General features: G+C 44.5%; 1 protein-coding gene across 1 annotated transcript in view; it reads right to left on the bottom strand.

Moving 5' to 3' along the window:
- ZNF280D (zinc finger protein 280D) overlaps positions 1-22559 on the bottom strand; it is an 85716-nt gene that overhangs the window by 47956 nt on the left and 15201 nt on the right. Inside the window, exons 2-4 of the mRNA XM_066592554.1 lie at positions 19887-20034; positions 8206-8268; positions 7764-8122 (exon numbers count right to left, since the gene is read on the bottom strand). Of these exons, the coding sequence (XP_066448651.1) occupies positions 7764-8122; positions 8206-8268; positions 19887-20028 (564 nt within the window). The 5' untranslated portion in view covers positions 20029-20034. The remainder of the gene's footprint in view (positions 1-7763; positions 8123-8205; positions 8269-19886; positions 20035-22559) is intronic.

Here is a 22559-nt window from a genome sequence, read left to right as displayed (position 1 = left end):
GTGCGGTTTGCTTGCCATGGCAGCCGAGTGCCATTGCAGAATGCCTTTGAAGCCATGCTTGTGGCGTGCTTGATAGACTACCTGTCAGATGGAGGTATAATGCAATATTATGGTATTACAATATACTGCAGGAGTGATTAAACAATCACAAGTTCAAGTCTCCTGTGGGTACAATTTTTCTTAATTAGTACAAAAACTTTTATTATTAAAAAAATAAAAGTTAAAAAAACGATTATATTTCTAATCATTTAAAAAAATATTTTGAATTGCTCCATCCGTAAAAATCTGATCAATTAAAGTAATTATTATTATTTATCCCACATGGTGAACATCGTCAGAAAAAAAGCCCACAACACCAGAATTGTGCATTTTTGGTCATTCCGTCTCCAAAAATAAATTCAATTAAAAAAAAAAAAAGATCAAAAAGTCATATGTATTTCAAAGTGGTACCAATAGAAACTACAGGTTGTCACGCAAGAAAATATCTGCAACACAACTATGTTGACTGAAAAATAAAAAAGTTATTGCTATCAGAAGATGGAAGATGGCGGCAGAAAATAAAATAGCTTTGGAAAAGATTAAAATTATTTTTTAAAAGCAGTGCAGCAAAAAAAAACAAAACACATAACTTTTGTGTCATTGCAATTATATTGACTCATAGAATAAAGCCATCCTGTCATTATTGCTGCAAAAACCCCACCAGACAGCTACATGGATGCATAAATAAAAGTTATGATTCTTTGAAAATGGGGAGGAAATGGGGGCGTGGCCAGGCAATGGGAGAGTGAGGGCGCACGGCATTTAGCTCCGCAGCCGCTGCCATACAGATAGCCGGATACCAGAAGCCAAACCTCGGCAAAATGCTTAGAAAAGCAGGGAAGAAGAGGGGAGAACCTCCGACAGCCGCCGGGACCCAGATGAAGCGTTACCTGCACGGAGCGGGCGCCGCTGCCCAAGCCGGAACGGAGAAGTCCCCAGCAAACATGGCGCCGGGAGCGCACGTGGAGCAGGCACTCCGGAGCGGAGGAGAGGCGGGGAGCCAGCGCACACAGGAGTCTCCAGGCTCCGCTAATAAGGTCAGTGCAGGGGACAAGGAGCGGAGTCCAGGGGAAGCACCAGACCTTCCCCCCGCACTAACAGGCAGCACAGCCAGCAGAAACCCCGGTGTGAGCCCAGACAAGCCCTGCAGCAGTGGAGGAGAAGCTGATCAGGGAAGGCAGGAAGACGCCGTGCAGCAAATGTACTGCACCCCCACGGGCCCCAGGTGCACCCTAAGCAAAGGGAGCTCAACTTCCCCACACCACAATGCAGCACCCCCTAAGGAAGATTTGAACCACAGATCCCCCTCCCAGGCCACAATGACCTCGCAGTGCGAAAGCGGAACGCCAGAACGCGAGCGCCCAGAACCGCCTTTAGATGTCACCCAGACCCTGCAGGCACTATGGGTCATGGTCCGCGCCCTACCAACCAAAACGGACCTAGAGTCACACCTCCAACGCCTAGAAGAGAAGCACGAACGGGCCATTTCAGCAGTTAATCAGACCGTACAGACCTTGTCGGACCGGGTCACCGCCCTGGAACAGGCTCCGAACGAATCCTCTGTGGACTTTCAACAACTTAGCATCACGGTGGAAAAGCAGCAAAAACAGCTGAGAGATTTAACTTTTCATCTTGATGACATAGAGAACAGAGGAAGACGCAACAATCTAAAGCTAAGAGGCATTCCCGAGAGCGTACCAACAGAGGCATTGCACGAGTACGTGACGATCATCTTCAACAAACTGCTGCAACGTCCCCAAGATAGGCCTATAGAAATGGACAGAGTCCACCGCCTGCAGGGCGGGAGAACACGGAACCCAAACATCCCGAGGGACGTTATATGCCGCGTCCATTTCTATAGACAGAAAGAAGAGATTCAGCGACTCGCCTGGGAACGGGGCCCAGTAAACTTCGATGGGGCGGAAATTACAATCCTACCGGATGTCTCAAGACTGACCCTCAACTGCCGGAGGCTCATCCGCCCGCTACTGGAGGCCGCCCGAGGAGCAGATGCGACATACAGGTGGGGGCATCCTTTTCATCTGGTTCTTCGCAGGCATGGCCGCCTCTTTACAGTCAGATCCCCTGCGGACCTTGAGGGGGCGTTCGCCTTCCTAGAAGTGCCAGCGTTTCAGGTCCCGGACTGGACCACCCCGATGGACTTTGCTCCTACAAACGACTGATTTCCAGGACTCCGCTGACCCCCAAGGCTCCAAGACTGGTGAGTTCGCTGGCACGAGACCAGTTACCGGGACATGACCCACCGACTTGACCCTCCCACCGGAGTGGACTTCTCCACCCGTTCTACCCTCGAGCAGAGAAGCAACGAGATGGACATTATCTTTATAACCATTCTTTTTCCTCCCTGAGTAGGACGCGCAAATTGCGGCCAAGCGGCTAGGCCAAGCATTTATATTGTTTTTTGTTACATAATACCAAGATAGAAGAGGACGCTGCCTCCTCTATCTTTCACTGCACGAGTTTGGAGTGCCGTAGCGCCGCTTCGGACCCTACGCACTGCCACGTTACCCCGAGTAGGGTTTCAGGGGCACTGGTTTCTCAGAGGAACAGGCCCTCTGAATAGTTTATAGTACCCTGCTGGCTTTACGCTAGCAGTTAAGTTTTTTTTTTGTTTTTTTTTGTTTTTTTTTTAGTGTACGTTTTTGTCTGTGTGTACCTCCCCCCTCTCTCCCCCCTCCCCTCTTCCCCCACGGACCCATCCCCAGGGGCACACCTCTGACCGCAGAGGCATCGTAACGGCACCTACCGGTACACCAACCTCAACCAGGTCAAAAATGCCACCCGATACTGCTAACCTTACGATTGTGTCCCTAAATGCACAGGGCTTGAATGTTCCGGAGAAAAGGTCCTCCATTCTCCATCTCCTGTGGAAAAGAAAAGCACAAGTGGCCTTCGTACAGGAGACACACTTCCGGACAGACGCAGCCCCCAGGTTCCGTGATGCCAGGTTTCCGAACGTTTACCACAGCACGAACCACGAATCCAAGTCTAAGGGGGTATCGATCCTCATCGCCAATTCGGTTCCGTGGGAGCACGTGGAGACGCGCGCTGATGCAGGAGGCAGATCTCTCTTCATTAAAGGTAAGCTGGCCGACACTCCAGTCACACTTGCAACGGTTTACCTCCCTAACTCCAACCAGGTGACTTTCTTGGAGAGGACCCTGGAGGACTTAGAGGAGTTCAAGGAGGGCACCCTGATATTGGGGAGAGACTTCAACCTGCCATTAGACCCACACATAGACACCTCTAGGGGGAGTAGCTGCCTATCGCAAGCCGCACATCGTAGAATCCGAAAGACACTCCACAAATACCAACTAGTGGACGCGTGGAGGATCCTACACCCCTCTACAAAGGACTATACGTTCTTCTCCGCGCCCCACAATACATACTCCAGGATAGATTACTTCCTGGTGCATCACTCAAACCTGCCCGCCCTAGTCACAGCGGACATAGGCAATATCACCTTCTCAGACCACGCCATGATCACTATGTCAATAACGCTTCCCAATGTGTATGGCAGAGCTTGGCATTGGCGCTTAAATGAATCCCTGATCAATGACCCGATTACTTCCAAAGAAGTTAAGGAGGCACTGCAAGACTACTTCGCCCACAACACCACAGATGTAGACCCATCAATGATATGGGAAGCCCACAAATGTGTCATCCGTGGCTTTTGCATCAGCCTCGGATCCCGCATCAAGAAAGAGCGAAATGCACACCTCCAGGGACTGCTCTCACAGATCCAGACGCTAGAACGCACCCACAAATCCTCAAGTAACGACAGGGGGACAGAACTAGCTCAGCTCAGAGAGAAGGTCCGCTCATTCTGTCTAGGTCGAGCAAAGGCGAATCTGACAAAATGTAAACGCCACTTCTTCGAATTTGGGGATAAGCCCAGCCGCACACTAGCCCGTGCACTCCGCACCACCAGAGCCAGGACATACATACCACACATCACAAACGGCGGCGGGCATATGCACCATACACCTCAACAGATAGCCGAAGCATTCAGGGACTACTACCAGGCCCTGTACAACTCGGCCCCCACCCTGTCAGAGCAGGAGAGGACAGCCAGACGAGAAAAAATGAGAGACTATCTTCAACACTCCAATTTAGGCAAACTCCCATGTGAGGCCATAAAAGCGATGGAGGTCCCGATCACACAAACAGAACTAGCAAACGCCATAGCAGACTCCAACACAGGGAAGGCACTAGGGCCAGACGGTCTCACGCTCACATATTACAAAAAGTATCTAGAGGTCTTGTCCCCTCACTTTACCCGGGCATTTAACGCAATTACGTCAGGGAATAAACTTCCAAGGGACACCCTAAAAGCCCACATCACGGTAATACCAAAAGAAGGAAAGGACCCATCGCAGTGCCAGAGCTACCGCCCCATCTCACTGCTAAATACAGATTTGAAACTATTCGCCAAAATTCTAGCCAACAGGATCTCCCCATTCCTACAGGGCCTGATCCATGAAGACCAAGTGGGCTTTGTCCCACTCAGGGAAGCAAAAGACAACACGACGAAGGCCATAAACCTGATCAACATAGCAAAAAAAAAGCTCGCTCCCCATCAGTCTACTCTCCACAGACGCGGACAAAGCGTTCGACAGAGTAGACTGGGACTTTATGTTCACCACGGTCGCCCATGTGGGGCTGGGCCCTAACATGCTATCCTGGCTAGCAAGCCTTTACTCCAACCCCTCAGCATCGGTCAAGGTGAACGGCCAGCTCTCCCCCCCATTCATGATCAATAACGGCACGAGGCAGGGCTGCCCCCTATCCCCCCTAATCTTTATCATATGCCTGGAACCGCTATTAGGACACATCCGCTCCAACCCGGATATTAAGGGAATCAAGCTAGCAGACACAGAGCATAAGATAGCGGCATACGCAGATGATCTCCTGTTCTTTATATCAAACCCACGAATATCGCTCCCTAATCTAATGGCAGAAGTAAACCAATACTCCACCCTATCGAATTTCAAAATTAATTACAACAAATCTGCGGCGCTTAATGTATCATTACCCCAGACCACGGCGACAGAGCTGGAGGACGCCTTCCCTTTCTCGTGGAAAGGTGACCACATACAGTACTTAGGAACTAAGCTGACACCAGAGGTTGAGGGACTTTATGCGGCTAATTTTCCAGCGCTCCTGAACAGGGTGAGACAGGATCTCAACTCCTGGACGAAAGGCCTGTTCTCATGGTTTGGTAGAGGGGCAATTATCAAGATGAATATCCTACCCAGAGTACTATACCTGCTCCAGGCCCTCCCTATCCAAATACCGAAACAATTCTTTCAGCACCTAAATTCCCTGATGACCAAATTCGTGTGGGCAGGTAAGCCCACCCGCATCGCACGTAGCACTTTATCCAGACCAAAAAATGAAGGGGGTATGGGGCTTCCCAACTTTACGCAATACTATCAGGCAGCTCATCTAACACGGATCGTAGACTGGCACAGGCACTTAGTATCCAAACAATGGGTCACGATTGAACAGCACGCTACATCAGTCCCGCTTAAAGTTCTACCCTGGGCACAAACAGGAATCCCCCCGGAAATAGCAAACCACCCCACGATTGGCCCCACATTGGCGGTAGCAGCAAAAACTTTCCCCAGAGCAAACATCTCCCCTAAGCCCTCACCATTGTTCCCAATCCTGGGCAACCCTGCCTTCCCTCCAGGTACCGAAGACAAGGCATTGAGAAACTGGCTCGCGGAGGGTGTATTCAGGGCAGAGCACTTTATACAGGAGGGCCAATGGCTCTCGGTGGACGCGCTACTAGCAAGGGGGACAGGCAGAGCACCACTGACACACTGGAGGGCGATCCAAACACGGCACTTCCTCACCTCCCTCCCCCGACCCAACACCTTCACGCGCCCCAAAACACAATTCGAAACCACCTGCATTCAGGAGGGACCTTCAAGACACACACTCTCCAGAATGTACAATCTACTCAATTCACAACCAGAGACACCGCCCCCGGGATACATACAGAAATGGGAAACAGAGCTCGGGATTATGCTCTCCACAGAGGAAAGGGGGAAAATATACAATATCACGCACTCCTCTTCTATATCTAGCAAGATACAAGAAGCAGGATACAAAATCCTCTCACGCTGGTACAGGGTGCCCTCCTTCCTCAACACAATATTCCCGTCGGTCTCGCACCTGTGCTGGAGGTGCGGTGCAGAACGGGGCACGTTGTTGCACGTGTTCTGGGAGTGCCCAGCATTAGCGAACTTCTGGTCCGAAGTCTGGCGGATCATATCAAAGTTCACAGACCACTCGGTTCCGAAATCCCCGGCCTTCTTCCTCCTGCATCATAGCGACATACCGCTGGCGAGATACAAAAACTCGATCGTGCGCCATCTGGTGAACGCGGCGAAATCCTGTATCCCCAGACTGTGGAGGCAGACTGCGCCGCCCACCCTACACATGTGGCTTAACATAGCCAACTGGATCATGGAAATGGAGGACCTTACTGCATCTCTAAAAGGGACACAAGAAAAATTCAGGAAGACCTGGTATCATTGGATAGCGTTCCAGGGTTCGGAGGAATATCGGCAATTACTCCGCACTTAAGGTACCAAGTACCCCACCCCCTGAATCCCTACCACGTTCCCGCCCCCTGCTCCCACTGTTCTTCCCTTCGTGAGATGTTTGTAAGTTACGTTGACATGTTCTATATTTCTGCAAAGGCACATGAGAGCAAGCACTGGCAGAAGTATACGACTACAGGTGGAGCAATCGGCCGCTGGGCATAACAGTGTTTTGTGACACGAAACCCCCCGGCGATCGACTGCCCCCATGCACACTACTTCTCTGCGGCTGCTATACCCGTGCCCCGTCCAGCCAATGGTTATACGCCTAACAGTCGGGCAAAGAGCACCACAGAAAACGGTTCTAATAACAAGAGAATGATTGCTCTCGCTGTCCTCGGGGCGGTACTCCGCCTGAGGAGAGGCGAATACAGAAGAACCCTAAAACACCACGCTACATAATAGCAGCTGAGATGAGACAATGTACAGGATGTCCAAGTTATGTTCAGACAAATGTTTGAAGATGTTTAATGAAAATGTCATATTTTTCCGTTACTATGTCACTGTAATTGAAAATGAAAATTGAAAACGAGAAAATAAAGATTTAAAAAAAAAAAAAAGAAAATGGGGAGGAAATAACTATAAAAAAAGGAAAAAAAAAGGGGGGGGGGGGAGGTTAATGGGCACACACAGTGGAAATTTTGTAAAAAAATCTGCACACAACCTTGCTGCTGATTTTCACGGCGGATTTCACTCCTTTCAATTGCAATGAACGAAATCCATGGTGCAAAGCAGTGATTTTTACGTGACACTTAAAAACTGCAAATTTGCAGCATGACTAATTTTCGCTGTGAGTAGAGTTTGCCAAAACCCCGCTCACTTACATTATACTGTAATTTCGGCACAGATTCCACAGCTGAAATTATACAACAGTTGTGCTACGTGTGAACTTAGCCTGTCTTTCTGATATTTTAGCTTACAAGTCCTACATCACAACTTTAAACAATCAGGTCACTTTCTAGAAGAGAAACCGAAACACTAACACATGCAGAGATATATTTAAATCTTTGTTGTCTGTAAAGTGAAAGAACTGTCTACATTATTGATTGCATTTAGAATTTAAGATTTGAGATATTATTAAGATTTCACCTGATTTAGCATTACTGGCTGTGCAGAAATAGTGGCAACAGGTCGAAGAGGTGGCTGAGACCCTGAAGGAATTGCAGGATTTCTACATACTGGAAGATGGTTTGGAACAAATGTCTGAGGTCTACAAACAGTTTGCATGAGCGGATTTGCTCTGGGTGGCTGCTGTGCTGGCATACATCCAGTTGCAGGTCGTCTCATTGGCTCTTGCAAACCAACAGGTCTTTGCAGTGGTTGAACAGCAGCAGGACTAGTTACCGATCTAGTAACAGGTTGGTACATAGGTGTGGCTGGCTGCGTTACAGCATGTGTTGCGGCGGGGGGTTTGTAGTGGTTATTCGGCATCTGAAATGCATTGTTTCCTACAGTATAAGAAAAAAACTGGTAAATACTTCAAATATTTCTACCGTTTTAAATGACTAAACTTTTCAGGTATCTAAATTACCTCTATTAGGCACACCATTCTCAGTCCGTGCAAATGAACCACCTTGGCCTCCAGTTGCTTTGTCTGTTAAAATGAATCACATTTTAGTAAAAGATACAGTATTTGCAATAAAGTTTAAATTATAATGTTATAAACGCAAAGACATTTTTCATTGCTTATATGGTGATTCAAATGCAATTTTCCTAATAAGCCGCAGTGTGGCAAGACAGCGAAATCATGACATTGCACTGCATCTATGTGCATGGTTATAGGGGTGTTATTGTTTCTTGTCACTAGCAGAAGAATGGGTGGAGACAAGATACACGCTCACAAGAAAACGTCCCCAATGTGATTGGCTGGGCTGGAGGATGTCAAGTGATGATCACCCCTCCTTCCTCGCTCACTCACCCCTCCTCGGACACTTGGCTTGGCCTTGGTCCCCTTCACTGCATGGCGATCCCGCTGAACCACCGCGCTGCTGCTGTAAGTCTGTGCCGCTGGCCATGTCATTCTGCTACTGCGGCCCACCACCTGCCTTTGCTCACCCATGCCTCGGCGGCTGTGCTCCCTGGGCTGGTGTCGCCACTCTGTCAGCTGATGCTGTCAGTGTGTTCTGCTGACGTCGGGGCCAGCGCTCCATTACCCTTCCACAGTGCTCTGTCGTCCTGGCCCGGCTTCCGTGGAGATGGGGGGGGGGGGTATGGTGGAGGTATGCCACAGCCCCAAAGGTCGCCATACCAGAGAGAAGCAGGAAAAGGGACCAAGGCCAAGGCAAGTGTCTGAGGAGGGGTAAGTGAAACGAGGCAGGAGGGGAGATCATGGCCTGCCATTCTCCAGCGCAGCCAATCACATTGGGGGCGTTTTCTTTTGGGCGTGACAAGATACAATAATACTGGTTATAGGTCTCTTGTCAATTGCTCTTATAACTAAAGAGCAACAACTGAAATACTTCAGAGAACATACCAATAATGTAAAGGCTCAATCCAAATCTTCAGGTGACCCAGTAGTTGGCTGCATCCATGTTTCACTGCTTAGTGACCGGCCTATTTTGCACCTTAATGATCAAGTAAATTGTTTTAGGGCTCCTTCACATGGCCACATGCGTTTTTAGGCGCAACTAAGCGCAACATATTTGCACTATGAACTAGTCTTTCTTGCACATGTATTAGTGTATTTAATGTACTTTTTGTGCACACAGGGAATATTCATTTGCACGCGGGAGACAAACACGTCCTGATTCAAATGTATATTTCGTATTTTGCCTAATGACTTTCAGATGTGCTCTTTTTTCATCGAATTGAGTAGTGTTTCACACATTCCCTGGCATATTATGCACACCCCCTCCCCACCCCTCCACCACCATAGACTTCTATCAGGACCTTTGGCACACAAATGTGCAGGAAAATTGAGCAAGTTCTATTTTTCTGCACGTGTGAAAAATGTGAATGAACCCATTGAAATCAATGGGCTCTATTCCCTGCGTAAGATGCACACAAATTTTGCAAATGCAAATACGCCCATGTGTAGGAGCCCTAGGTTTTCCACGGTCATGTTCTAAGAACGATAACAATTTTTTATTCTATGATCGACGTAGCTGTATGAAGGCTTATTTGCCGGCTGAGTTTGATTTCTTTTTTTTTTATATACAAGCGATATAAACAACATGTTAACTTCATTCTGCGGGTCAATATGATTACGCCAATACCAAATTTATACTGTATTTATGTGTAACTACTTCTGTACAATAAAAATACTTAACAGGATTGTAGCAAGAATGTAGGTTATTCTGTATCCACAGGATAGGGGATAACTTGCCAATCTCCAGAACGGGACTCCCATTCTTTGCCTGTCACTGCAAGGGTCACTTTTCTCAGCACTGAAGGGAGCACTGGCTGAGCACGCGCAGTTAAGAGTTCCATTTATTTTAATGGAGCTGATCGGAGAAGAACATTAGCGCTCCATTCACTGTCAATAGGACTGCCAAAATACCTGAGCGGCACCTGCTCGGGTATCTTGGTAGTCCTATTGACAGTGAATGGAGCCCTAATGTTCTTTTGCGATCAGCGCTCCATTCAGTCTCCTCCTCACTGTGCAGGAGTAACCAGCTTTTTCATGCCTGGTTCGTAGTACAGTATGTACATTACAGGAATTCACCGTTGCACCCTTGTAAGTACTGCCCTGCAACGACGTCTCGGAAACACAAATCTAATGCAAGTGCTTGCGATATAGCAAATAACAGACAAAGCATCACCATGGAAAATAAAGAAGAAATAAGATCAGAGAGAGATGAAACTCCATCATCCATTGCAGAGCATTTGGCTACAGCCGGTCAACAATCACAACGATTTTAAAACATAAAGATAGAGTAATGGAGCTTGTGAGAGGCCAGAGCCCTATGAATGCTACGGTTATTACCAAGGAACACAGTGGTTTCATTCTCAAGGTGGAAAGGATTTTGACAATTTGGATAGAAGACCAAAGCCATTCTTTTTGACCGAAGTTAAAAAATATACCTGTTCCAACTTGCATACAAATTCCACTTAGGAACAAACCTACACAACCTATCTTGTTCATAACCCGGGGCCTGCCTGCACACCTTTACCCAGGACATGAAAAAAGTATTGGTCTTTGTATATAAAATTTTTCCAGGTTCTATAAGATAAAATCGGTCATATTTACTACATTTACCACTTCCCTGAAAATAAGACAGGGTCTTATATTAATTTTTGATCCAAAAGATGTGCTAGGGCTTATTTTTAGGGGATGTCATTTTGATGACAGCAGGATTACCCGATCTGTGTGAGAGAGCCTGGCACTTCCATCCCTTTTGGTCGCTCACATGAGCGCCCAGACCTTTATTGTTATTGGCGTTTTTAATGCGTATTCTGAGCAGTAAAAACGCTGACAAAACCCTCGACCGCCAACACAGGATCACTTTATGGTTACAAGAATCATAAATCACACCTCTACAAAGCGATGGCTGTGATTGGTTCTTAGGCCTCGGTCACGGCAGCACTCACTCACCTATTCATGAATTCTACTCATAGCAGTTCAGGAGAACTGCCGGCCAGCCGCGGCTGCACTCCGTCTGCTGGGGCAAGGAGATTATTTTTTTTTTTTTACTTTTTACACATTTCTGGATGAATTTCAGGGATGGGCTTATATTTTTAAGCCCTTCCCGAAAATTCATCGTGAGATCGCCCGCAGCCCATTGCTTTCAATGGAGCCGGCTGTATTGGCGGCTCCATTGAATTCAATGCGCTGGACAGCGCTGCACTGCTTCGGCCCGTTGCTAATGAAACGCGGCTAGGAGCAGATTTTTCGGGCGATTTTTCGGCCCCGGTCACGCGATTTGCGGTTGTGCATCCGTCATGCGATCCGCAAATCGCAGGAAAAAACGCCCGTGTGACCGAGGCCTTAGAGAGCAGCATTGATTGCCTGAGCCACGGACTGCAGAAACCGCCCCGGGGCTCTGGAGAGTAGCTGGAAGGATCTGAACCAGGTCTACTGGGTAAGTGATTCATATGACCTGCGTGAAGAGCACTGTAAAAATGCAGCAATTGCATTTTTACTGCCCTTTTCACGCACCTAAAGCATTCCTATTGACTTTTTTGTGAACTGTAACTAGGGTTTATTTTCAGGGTAGGGCTTATATTTCAAGCCTCCCCGAAAATCCTAAAGAATCATGCTATAGCTTATTTTCAGAGTAGGTATTATTTAAGGGGAAACAGGGTACATGAAGAATTTACTGTTGCCTGCCTTTTAGACATAGTTGTTGTCTCGACAGGCTGTACACAAAGACAAAGACATATTTGGTCCAGTAGTAGAGATGAGCAAGCATACTCGCTAAGGCAAACTACTCGATCTCTCTCTCACTCTCTCCCCCCCGCTACCCCTTGCTCACTCCCGCAACTCACCGCTCCCCTCTGCCGGCACCCGAATCTTTTGAGACGAGCGGGCAGGTACTCGCATAAGGCACTACTCACTCGAGTTTGCCTTAGCGAGTACGCTCGCTCATCTCTATCCAGTAGTTATGACTTTGTATGTTAAGTGACATGAGTATAGCATTCTACACTTCAGAGATATATATATTATATACATATACACACGCACAAGGGGGGGAGAGGAGAGGAATTGGAATTCCGTCAACTGTGCCATGATTCCCTCACAACTGGGGGTCAATAAATAAATTACCTGAGAACACTGCGGAATAATTTGGCGCTATACAAATAACTAATCTCTTCCCCCCCTTCCATTAGGGTGCATTCACATGAGCGTATGCGTACATAGGTGCGCACAAAACTGCGCACCCACATGCGTGCACAAACACACGTGAATGCAGATCCGTGCAACATTGCTGCTGCCTGCGATCCTTGCAGTGATTTTCACTGAAAATCATCCCTTAAAGGGGTTGTCCCGCACCAAAACGTTTTTTGTTTTTTTTCAACAGCCCCCCCGTTCGGCGCGAGACAACCCCGATGCAGGGGTTAAAAAAGAAAACCGGACAGTGCTTACCTGAATCCCCGCGCTCCGGTGACTTCTTACTTACCTGGTGAAGATGGCCGCCGGGATCTTCTCCCTCGGTGGACCGCAGGGCTTCTGTGCGGTCCATTGCCGATTCCAGCCTCCTGATTGGCTGGAATCGGCACGTGAAGGGGCGGAGCTACCAGGAGCCGCTCTCCGGCACGAGCGGCCCCATTCAGAAAAGAAGAAGACCGGACTGCGCAAGCGCGTCTAATCCGGCGATTAGACGCTGAAAATTAGACGGCACCATGGAGACGGGGACGCCAGCAACGGAACAGGTAAGTGAATAACTTCTGATAACTTCTGTATGGCTCATAATTAATGCACAATGTACATTACAAAGTGCATTAATATGGCCATACAGAAGTGTATAGACCCACTTGCTTTCGCAGGACAACCCCTTTAAAATAAATAAATTTAAAAAATACACAAATACTCACTTCTCCGCTGCTGCTGTGTAAATATTCCCCGCGGGGAGACCCCTTGTCACTGAACACTGTGACAGTGACAAGCGGACTCCCCGCAGGGAGTAAAGAATCCCCTCCCACAACTGTCACAGCTGTGGCAGAGGATCGCGATTGCTTTCAATGGGACCGACGCTTCTGCAGTGAATTCAATGAATGGGCGAACGCTACCTGTGATTGGCTGAGCACTCAGCCAATCAGATACAGCCCTTTCAGCAGGCAGGGATTTTAAATATATCTGTTTACTTTATTCTGGAAGCACATTTGAAAAACTTTATAGTTTTTTTAACCATTTAAGAGACCTACAAATTTAACATTAGTTATTAAAATTTTGTTTTCCTACACGAAGCCAAGATTGCAAAGGCTCATAGGTGTCAGAATGATAGATACTCCCACAAAAGACTCAATTTTTAAAAATACATGTATTCGCTGAGGATTGTCATGAGTATTTTAACCCCACAGTTTTTTGCTTTTTTTAGAAATTGATGCAATTTAGAGGAGAAAAAATAAAATTTCAAATTTTTGCACGTATATCAACGGGGCCGAAGCCGTAAAAAGCAGCTGGTGGCTTTCAGAACAGAAATTTTGCTTAAGGGCGGATTTTACATGCCTTTATTCGCGCGTGAAAAAAAATAAAAGTGTAAAAAAAAATTTGCGTGACCACGTCCATTGACACCCATATGTTCTATCTTTTGTAGGTGCGAATTTTATGCGCAAGTTTAAAATCGAACATGTGACCGCTACTATTGAAAAACATTGGTTCTATATAGAAGCAATTCGCAAATGCAACAAACATGCACAGCAAAAAACGCCCATCTGACTGAGCCCTGAAAGTGTTTCAGGCCTCATTGTACACTTGTAGAGGCCTTGAGCTGCCAAAGTGATAGAAACACCCCCAAAATGAACCTATTTTAAAAACCAGACCCACATAACAAATTCATTCAGGAGTGTACTGCGTATTTTGACCCCACAGTTTATGAATGAATCTGCACAAAGCAGAAGGAAAAAAATTACGTTTTTCATTTTTTGGGGCAACTGTATTATTTTAAAACCATTTTTTTTTGTACAGCATACATATTAATGAGAACTTGCACCCCAAAATGGATACCCCTGTCTGTCCCGTATTCAGAAACATATTCAATGTAGCCCCAATCTGCTTACAGGACACATGGCTAGGCCTGTAATGGAGGGAACACCTATTGCCTTTCAGGGCACAACTGAAAAAATTTCAGGCCCCATTGCCCCATCGCACACTTGTAGAGCAATCAAACTACCAAAACGATAGAATGGCCCCACAAATGACCCTATTTTTACATCTTGGCCCCCTTAGGGCTCATGTCCACGGGCAAAATATGATTTAGGATCCGCAGCGGATCTCCCGCGTGCGGATCCGCATCCCATAGGGATGCATTGACCACCCGCGGGTAGATAAATACCCGCGGATCGTCAATAAAAGGGATTTAAAAAAAAATGGAGCATGGAAAAATCCGGACCATGCTCCATTTTCGTGCGGGTCTCCCGCGGGGACGGCTCCCGCGGGCTTCTATTGAAGCCTATGGAAGCCGTCCGGATCCGCGGGAGACCTAAAATAGGAATTTAAAGTATTTACCATCCGGCGCGGGCGGGGAAGGTCAGCTGTTCCTCACGGCCGCATCTTCCTTGCTTCGGCTCGGCGGATGTGCCCGGCGCATGCGCGCGGCACGTCGGCGACGTGCCGGCGACGTGCCGCCGGCGTCAGGAATTCATCCGCCGGCCGAAAATGAAGATCCGGCCGTGAGGAACAGCTGATGTTCTCCGCCCGCGCCGGATGGTAAATACTTTTAAATTCTTATTTTCGGCGCTCATGTCCGCGGGGCAGGAGGGACCCGCTGCAGATTCTCCATGGAGAATCTGCAGCGGATCTGATTTTCCCCGTGGACATGAGGCCTTAGTCCATTTATTTAAGTGTGTACTGAGCATTCTAACCATACAGTTTTGTGCAAAACCTATTCTACAGCAGATGAAAAATAAAAAAAATGTCATTTTTTCACAAATATGTCACTTTTAGGGCTTATTTAGAAGACTGTATATCGGCTGGGTTTTCATGCCCGGCCAATATACGGTGTTCTTGTCTGCAGGGGGAGGAGGTTGGAAGAGCCAGGAGCAGGAACTGAGCTCCCGCCCCCTCTCCGCCCCTTGCCACTATTTGCAATAGGAGGGGGCGAGATGGGGGTGGAGCTAAGTAATGCAGCTTAGCTCCACCCCCATCCCGCCCATTGCAAATAGTGGCGAGGGGCGGGGAAGGGGCGGGAGCTCAGTTCCTGCTCCTGGCTCTTCCAACCTCCTCCCCCTGCAGACAAGGACACCATTATATCGGCCGGCGTGAAAACCCAGCCGATATACAGTCATCTAAATAAGCTCTTATGCACAGTTTTCTTTAACAGCCAAATCTTTATGTCTAATACTTTTATCCAAGTACACAAAATGTATTTTCGGATGTAAAGAACCCCATCATCATTTGTATAAAATTGCCACCAGCAATTAACAGAGACCTTGCAATAACTGTACTGTATGATATTTTTTGTTGAAATGGAAAAGGATTTCCCATAGTTGTAAATATTTCTCCATATTCTAGTTAGTGAAAAATATTAAAAACACTAATTGTCCATGTTGGTACTTGGATGTGTTATTTAAGTGGGACATTTTTGCAGCACGGAAAATGAGAACTCTCAGTGTAGATAAATTAACTGAGATAAAGTAACTAAGTGAAATGTTATAATTCTTGTTGCTAAAATTGCTATTTCATATTACAGTAAAATAATTAGAAAAAATTATATAACTTGTAATGTTTATAAAATACATACTGAAAACCGTCAGCATAGATTGTGGTTACCGCTCACAATATTTCCCATACAACACAATATACAATAACACAATAAGAACTAAATGGGCACTGAAAACTGTGCACCAAGAAATAAGCTTTAGGAGAGATGGAAGGAATAAACACTCAGCAGTTGCTTCCAGGTGATTAAAAGCATTCTGAAAACTTATTTAAGAAGTCAGGAACTCTCATTTTCCTTACACCAGTTGATATCACATTTGGTACCAATAGTAAACTGATGGGACCTTATGCATTTATGAATCTATATGCATACCATAGCGGCAGACACCAAGGTTCAAGGTGCTGCTTAATAACGGTGAGGGCTTATTCACATCTCGTGTGAGTTTTGTGCGTTCCGAGACATGTGAATATGAAATGTATTCTTTTGAATTGACTTATTCAAATGAGCAATTTTTTTTCTTGCAGTGATAAGGCAAGGCTAAAAAGCGCAGCCTGTTCTATCTTTTGTCGCCCCCCTCGGAACACTTCGCCCATTGTTTTCAATGAGACCTTAAAAGACATTGCACTAGCACTGCATGTGATGTGCATGTAAGTGCGATGTGATGTTTCCCATTGAAATCAATGGGAAGCACTTATGATCCTCTGACGCACGTAATACACGTGCCTGAGGAGCACAACTTCACAGAAGTAATGGGAGGCATTTTTGAATGAAAAACGTCTCACATAGGCATGAAAAACGCACACTAGCAAGAGCGATATTGCCTGATATCACATTTGCCCGTGTGTATGTAGCCTTAGACAGGAGGTAGATAGAGTCCCCAAGTGCCAATCCACAAATCATGATTCACCGTTCTTGTGATTCCAGCCTAGTCTGTGGACTACTGAACAAAAAAGGACCTTTTTTTGTTCTTCAAACAGCACTTTCACATAAATGTGGGGGAAAATTTTGCCTTTAAAAATGGAGTTTCTTAACATCAACCTCCTATTTACCTAAAGCTACTCATAATGGTATGACATTATTAAGATATGTCATAAGATTATGATTGGTGGGATTTCAGCTTCAGATTGAGGGTTCCTTCAGTTTATCCTCTGCACAACGAAGCACTAGGCCACCCAATGTGCAGAGAACTGCAAAACTACGCCAATGAATAGGGCTATGTTGTAGTTCCCTTCACAGCAGGTGGCTGGGAGGGTCACTCTGCAGGGTAACCTGTGAAGGAGCAACAGTGCTTAACCAGTGTCGCTACAGCTTCACACACAGGACTGGCATCAGTAATATTGTGGACCACTTTTAAAACTGGCGCAGGCTGCATGGTATATTTGTTTGCCCAGATTCCTTTCCTGATTAGCATTTAAAATAATTGTATCTTGGCCAAAACTTTGTATCTCTTCCTTATGACTAAAACAGCATATTTCAACCTGTGAATATGCACCCGAAGGATAAGGAAGGTAAGTAAAGGATGTTGTTAGCCATTTAGTCGTTCACAACCCTCGATGACCCTAAAGGCGAGCTGCCTCCAGGTTTTTTGGTTTTGCATTGCTTCTTTCAGTTGGTTGATATATATGCCAGTATCAGCTTTGACAGTATCAAGCTGATAATGGCATTGATATCAACCAACTGAAGGAGGGAGCTCGCCTTTAGGGTCACTGAGGGTTGTGAATGGCTAACAAGAACAACAACAACACCCCCTTTACTTGCCTTCCTTACACTTAGGGCGCATAGTGTAAAGGATAAAATGGTGCATATCTTTGTTGATTGAGTGGGATAATCTGATAATCTTCAAGCCATATCTGTTATAAAGAAGTCACAAGCAATCAGCAAGGAACATGAGGTTTTGCATATACACAATGTCCAGCTTTACCTACCCGTAAGGGCTTGTGCAGACGATTTTGTAGTTGCTATTGCACTAACCAACTAATGGCTCACTTAAACGTAATGATTATCGCTCAAAATTCATTCGACGAAACGCTGGCTTCTCTAAACGCAGTTGCATCAGGGAGAAAGGTAAGACAAAGGAGTCATTGCAGCCCAGAGTGATGAGAAAGGGTAGGAAGAAATAGGCAGTTTCTGTGTAGGAGGAAATTAGATCACACAACAGGAGGGAGGTGCATGTGCACTTTGCTGTAATAAGACAGTGTTCATACAATGGGAGGGAGCAGAGTGCTTGGGGCTCATATCAACAAAAGGGAAAAAAGTTATACCTTTTCAGGATGGCTCCCCTGAAAAAAAAAGTTAAAAGCAACATGAAAAAGATAGATATTAATTATTTTTTTTTGCAATCTATCTTTCAAATGTCCAGGAGCTCTATGAGCAATCCAAAAATGTCCTGGAGACAGATTCTCTTATTTTCTGAAGACTTAAGGCCCATTCTCATCTGCATTAGGACTTTTTTGTCTCTTTTCTATATTTGGAGTAGAAAAAATGGAATTAACACAGAATTAAACATTTCCATTTTTTTGCTCCTTCCCCTTGATTTCAATGGGTTTAAAAAAAAAGAAAGAAAATGGAATACTTTCCGTTTACTTTAGCTCTGTTACGTTCCCATGTTTTATAATGGAAGAAAGAGCACAATCTGCAGCGCTATCTAAACAGATAAACAAAATGGAAGCAAATTGAAAAAAACTTTTTTTAAACCCATTAAAATCAATAGGTTAAAAAAAAAAGTTAAGTTTAATTCTGTTTTACACTCTCAAAAAGAAATAGAGACACAAAAAGTTCTAAAGCAGTTGTGACTGAACCCTTAACCCTTTCCAATCCAATTTTAGATTCAGGCTTTCCTAAAAGGCTTTCTCTTTTTGCTGTTATACAACGGTGCCATCTGCTGGCTAAAGCCAGTGTGTGTGCGCCAGAGAGGCTCCGACAGCAGAGAGGCTGGCAATAGACGGTAAGAATACCCTGTCGGATGTCTTCTGACATTGGAGCTGTACAAGCTTCAATCAGAATGTAGAAAGACGTCAGACAGTAGATTGGAAATGGTTAAACACCCTTCTTTAAACTAACCCTTGTCTATCAACTTTGAAAACAGACACTGCTGCCATGGTTTTGAACTTTCCCTGAATGCATGTCTAAGTTGCAATATCTCTCTAAACTGTAGATCATAAGTATTCATTTGGTTTGATGTAACAATTTAATATAAAATACTTAATAAAAAACGAACCCGTTAGCTAGAACATGCAGTCGATTCTGCAGACAGCAGGTTGTAGAGCCAGAGGAGCTGAGCAGATTGAGTTTTGTGGGAATAGATTCAGGGTGGTTTCACATCAGGGATGTTCTATTACAGATCCGGCTGAAAGTACCAGAAGAAAAAGTGCTGCATGCAGGGGTCCGTCCAGCAACAGAACATTTCGTCTGTGGGGATTCCGCATTCCAGCTTCCCGAAGGGAACAAGAAAGCAGAATCCGCAGCACAAGTGTGAAAGCACCCTAACTTATGTTTTATTCATTTATATCTCTGCTTTTTTCTGAGCTTAGCAGTCTAGTCAGTGGTCCTAACAGTGGTTGACAGTTAGGGCTTACTCACACGGGCGGATGCCACCCATGTATCACATGCATAAAATGGGGTGGTAAAAGCTCATTGTCCTATTTTGGAGTGTAATATGCACCAATATAGCCTATGGGGATTTATGCACAGTAAAGGTACACACATAATATGCAGCGCACATACACCCATGTGAGTGAGCTCTTAATTCTGTATGTACAGATATGCATGGAAAGTTGGTAATCACCATCGCTGGACCTCTAACCTTCAGAATGAGCCGAAATATAAATTAATAAAACATAAGTTTCCTACAAAACTATCATTCAGCTCAGCTCCTCCTGCTCTATAACAGGCTGCCTGTGCAAGTTTACAGGTTCCCTTTAACTGGAATATGGAAGACAGATAAAAGCCTTACTTGTATTGGTTGTTTTAGAAACACTAATCTCTCGAACGAAAATTGGTTCGTCATCATCTTCATCATCGATTACGATTGCTTTAGATCTTTGCTGCCAGGGTTCAAGCTCTTCTTCTTCACATTCCATTAATAATTCGGCCATAGTTTACTAATAAACACATACAACGAGACAGTTAATTCTAATGAGTAGACAGAATTCAATGTTTTCAAAGACAATATATTTCTAGGTAAACATGCAAGCAACAAAAGCACTTTACACTATAAAAGGTGTTGAATAGGGAATCATGCTACGCTATTTACAAAGTCTTTTTAGTCTAGGGCAACGTGGTTTGTCATGCTAGCAAGGCGCTTGGGTCTTTCAATAGTCAAGCTCTGAACTTGCAGGGTGGTCATGGTATCTGATTTTAGAGCGACTCACATGAGATGCCACAGAGTCTTAGCATTATACTACAGAAGTCTATGAGCAGGTGGATTCAAACAGATAGCATCTATTTAGATATTAATGTTCTGGATCTGTCTTAAAAAAAAAAAAACAAAAAAAAAACATTCTTAAAGAACAGGCATCATTATTATTTTGTGTGAGTCAGCAATATATGTGTAGCAATAAAATATTATATTTTATTAGGGAATAATGTGTTTTTCCTATTCTATAACTAACTAAAACAAAAGCTGGACAAACTCTTAAACCCTTTTAGGCCCTGTTGACCAACCAATTTTTCATTTTATTGTTCCCCATCATTATATTCCTAGAGCCATAACTTTACTTTTTCCATTGACAAAGCCAAATGATAGTATCATTTTGGAATACATTTTTATAAAACTTTTAGCGGTTTTGTTTAAGAGGGGGAGGGGCAAATTAGAAAATAAAAGGAATCCTACCATTGTTGCTTGGATTTCATTTCTATGGTGTTCACGGTGCAGAATAACTAATGTAATAACATTATTCTGAGTCAGCATGCTTACAGCAATATGAAGTTTACAGTTTTTAAGTTTTGCACACCAAAAACACTTTTAAAAAGGAAAAAAAAGGTCTGCTTTTGTGTTGTTGCATTCCAGGAGCCATAAAGTTTTCTTTTTCTCCATTGGTGGAGCTCTATGACTGCTTGTTTTTGCCAGATGAGCTCTAGTCTTCATTGATCCCATTTCTGGGAACATATAACATTTTGATCACTTTTTATTACATTTTGCTTTACTAAAGGCTGAATTAATTAAAGGGGTTTTTCCAGGGAGATACTACTGATCACCTATCCTGAGGATAGAAGCAGAAACCAAAAAGCGGCAAAAGCACGCAAAATACATTTACTATCAGAAGTATATATACCTATACTAAATACTCTAAGTACATTAAATAATGCAAGGTTCCTGGTATATAATTTGATCAAATCATATTAGAAGTTGGTACGGTAGATGGGCCAATATGATTTGATCAAATTATATACCAAGAGTATTTATTATAGGTATGTATACTTCTGATATTGTATTTTGCGTGCTGTTGCCACTTTTTGGTTTCTGCTTCTATTGTATGTTGCAGCCATGGTTTAACGTGCACATATCGATTTCTATTGGGAAGTGCTGATCTATTTTATCCCTTTTTCTATACTGAGGATATGTCCTCAATAGTATTTCCCTGGAAAAGCCCCTTAAGTCTACAATTCTGTTTTGTTTGTTTTTGATTGAAATTTTTTTAACAACTTTTATCATAGTTGCATAATAACTTATTAAATTAATTCTGCTGTTCAGCACGATTACATCAATAACAAATTTATATAGTTTATATTTTACTTTTACGCAGGTTTTTCTATTGCCACACTCAAACATTTTTTCCCCAATGGGGATGTGTGAGGTCTTTTTTTGCAGGACAAGTTGTACTTTTTATTAGTGTGGTCATATGACGTTTTGATCGCTTTCACATGCACAGATACCAGTTGTGATTTTATTTTTAAACATTTTTTTACTATTATTAATTTTTTCTTTGCTTCAATTATTATTAAAATTTTTCTTTTTGTCCCACTAGGGGACCAAAAATGTCATTAGGAACAACAGTTTCTGGAATACATGGCAATACAGTATTGTAGTGTATCACATTGGCCTACTAGACCACACCTCTGGCAGGGCCTCATAGGCCACCATACATGGCAGATCCGGAGGCCACTGTCAAGCCATTGAATGCATAGCAACCCATCGCCATCCCTGGATCACAACGCAGGGGTCTGATGGGTGACTAAGTGAGCCCCCTTACATGTTACGGTTGCATTGACTGTGGCATGTAACATCTGGGATCAAAGGTTTCTTCATTCCTAGTTAGAATTAAAGCCAAGCCCCCACTATTGCATCAGAATAGTCTCTTTACTGACGGCCATGAAAAGGCATATTGGAAGTCACTAAAGTGTTAATAAAAAAAAGTGAGGAAGGGGATGCAGCTGCAGGTTCTCAATAAGGGTATATATTTAGACCGGATGTTTGGGTGAAGTTGAAGCCACATCAAAGAAATGCATGTGGTTGGGGCAGCAAGTGCCAGGAAGCTACACCATCAATATTAAAGTCCCAGAAAAACCTGGGAAAAAAAGATGGCACCCATTTTGTACTTGATTTCATTTTACTCATCTACTTCTGTATGTAGTGGGACAATATATAACATGCTTTACATTAGTGGTAGAATTTTCAAAAGTAGAA

Source organism: Eleutherodactylus coqui, chromosome 2 (assembly GCF_035609145.1).
Source record: "Eleutherodactylus coqui strain aEleCoq1 chromosome 2, aEleCoq1.hap1, whole genome shotgun sequence".
NCBI lineage: Eukaryota > Metazoa > Chordata > Amphibia > Anura > Eleutherodactylidae > Eleutherodactylus > Eleutherodactylus coqui.
The sequence above is the reverse complement of the archived record's forward strand: the minus strand, read 5'-3'. Positions and strand labels throughout refer to the sequence as shown.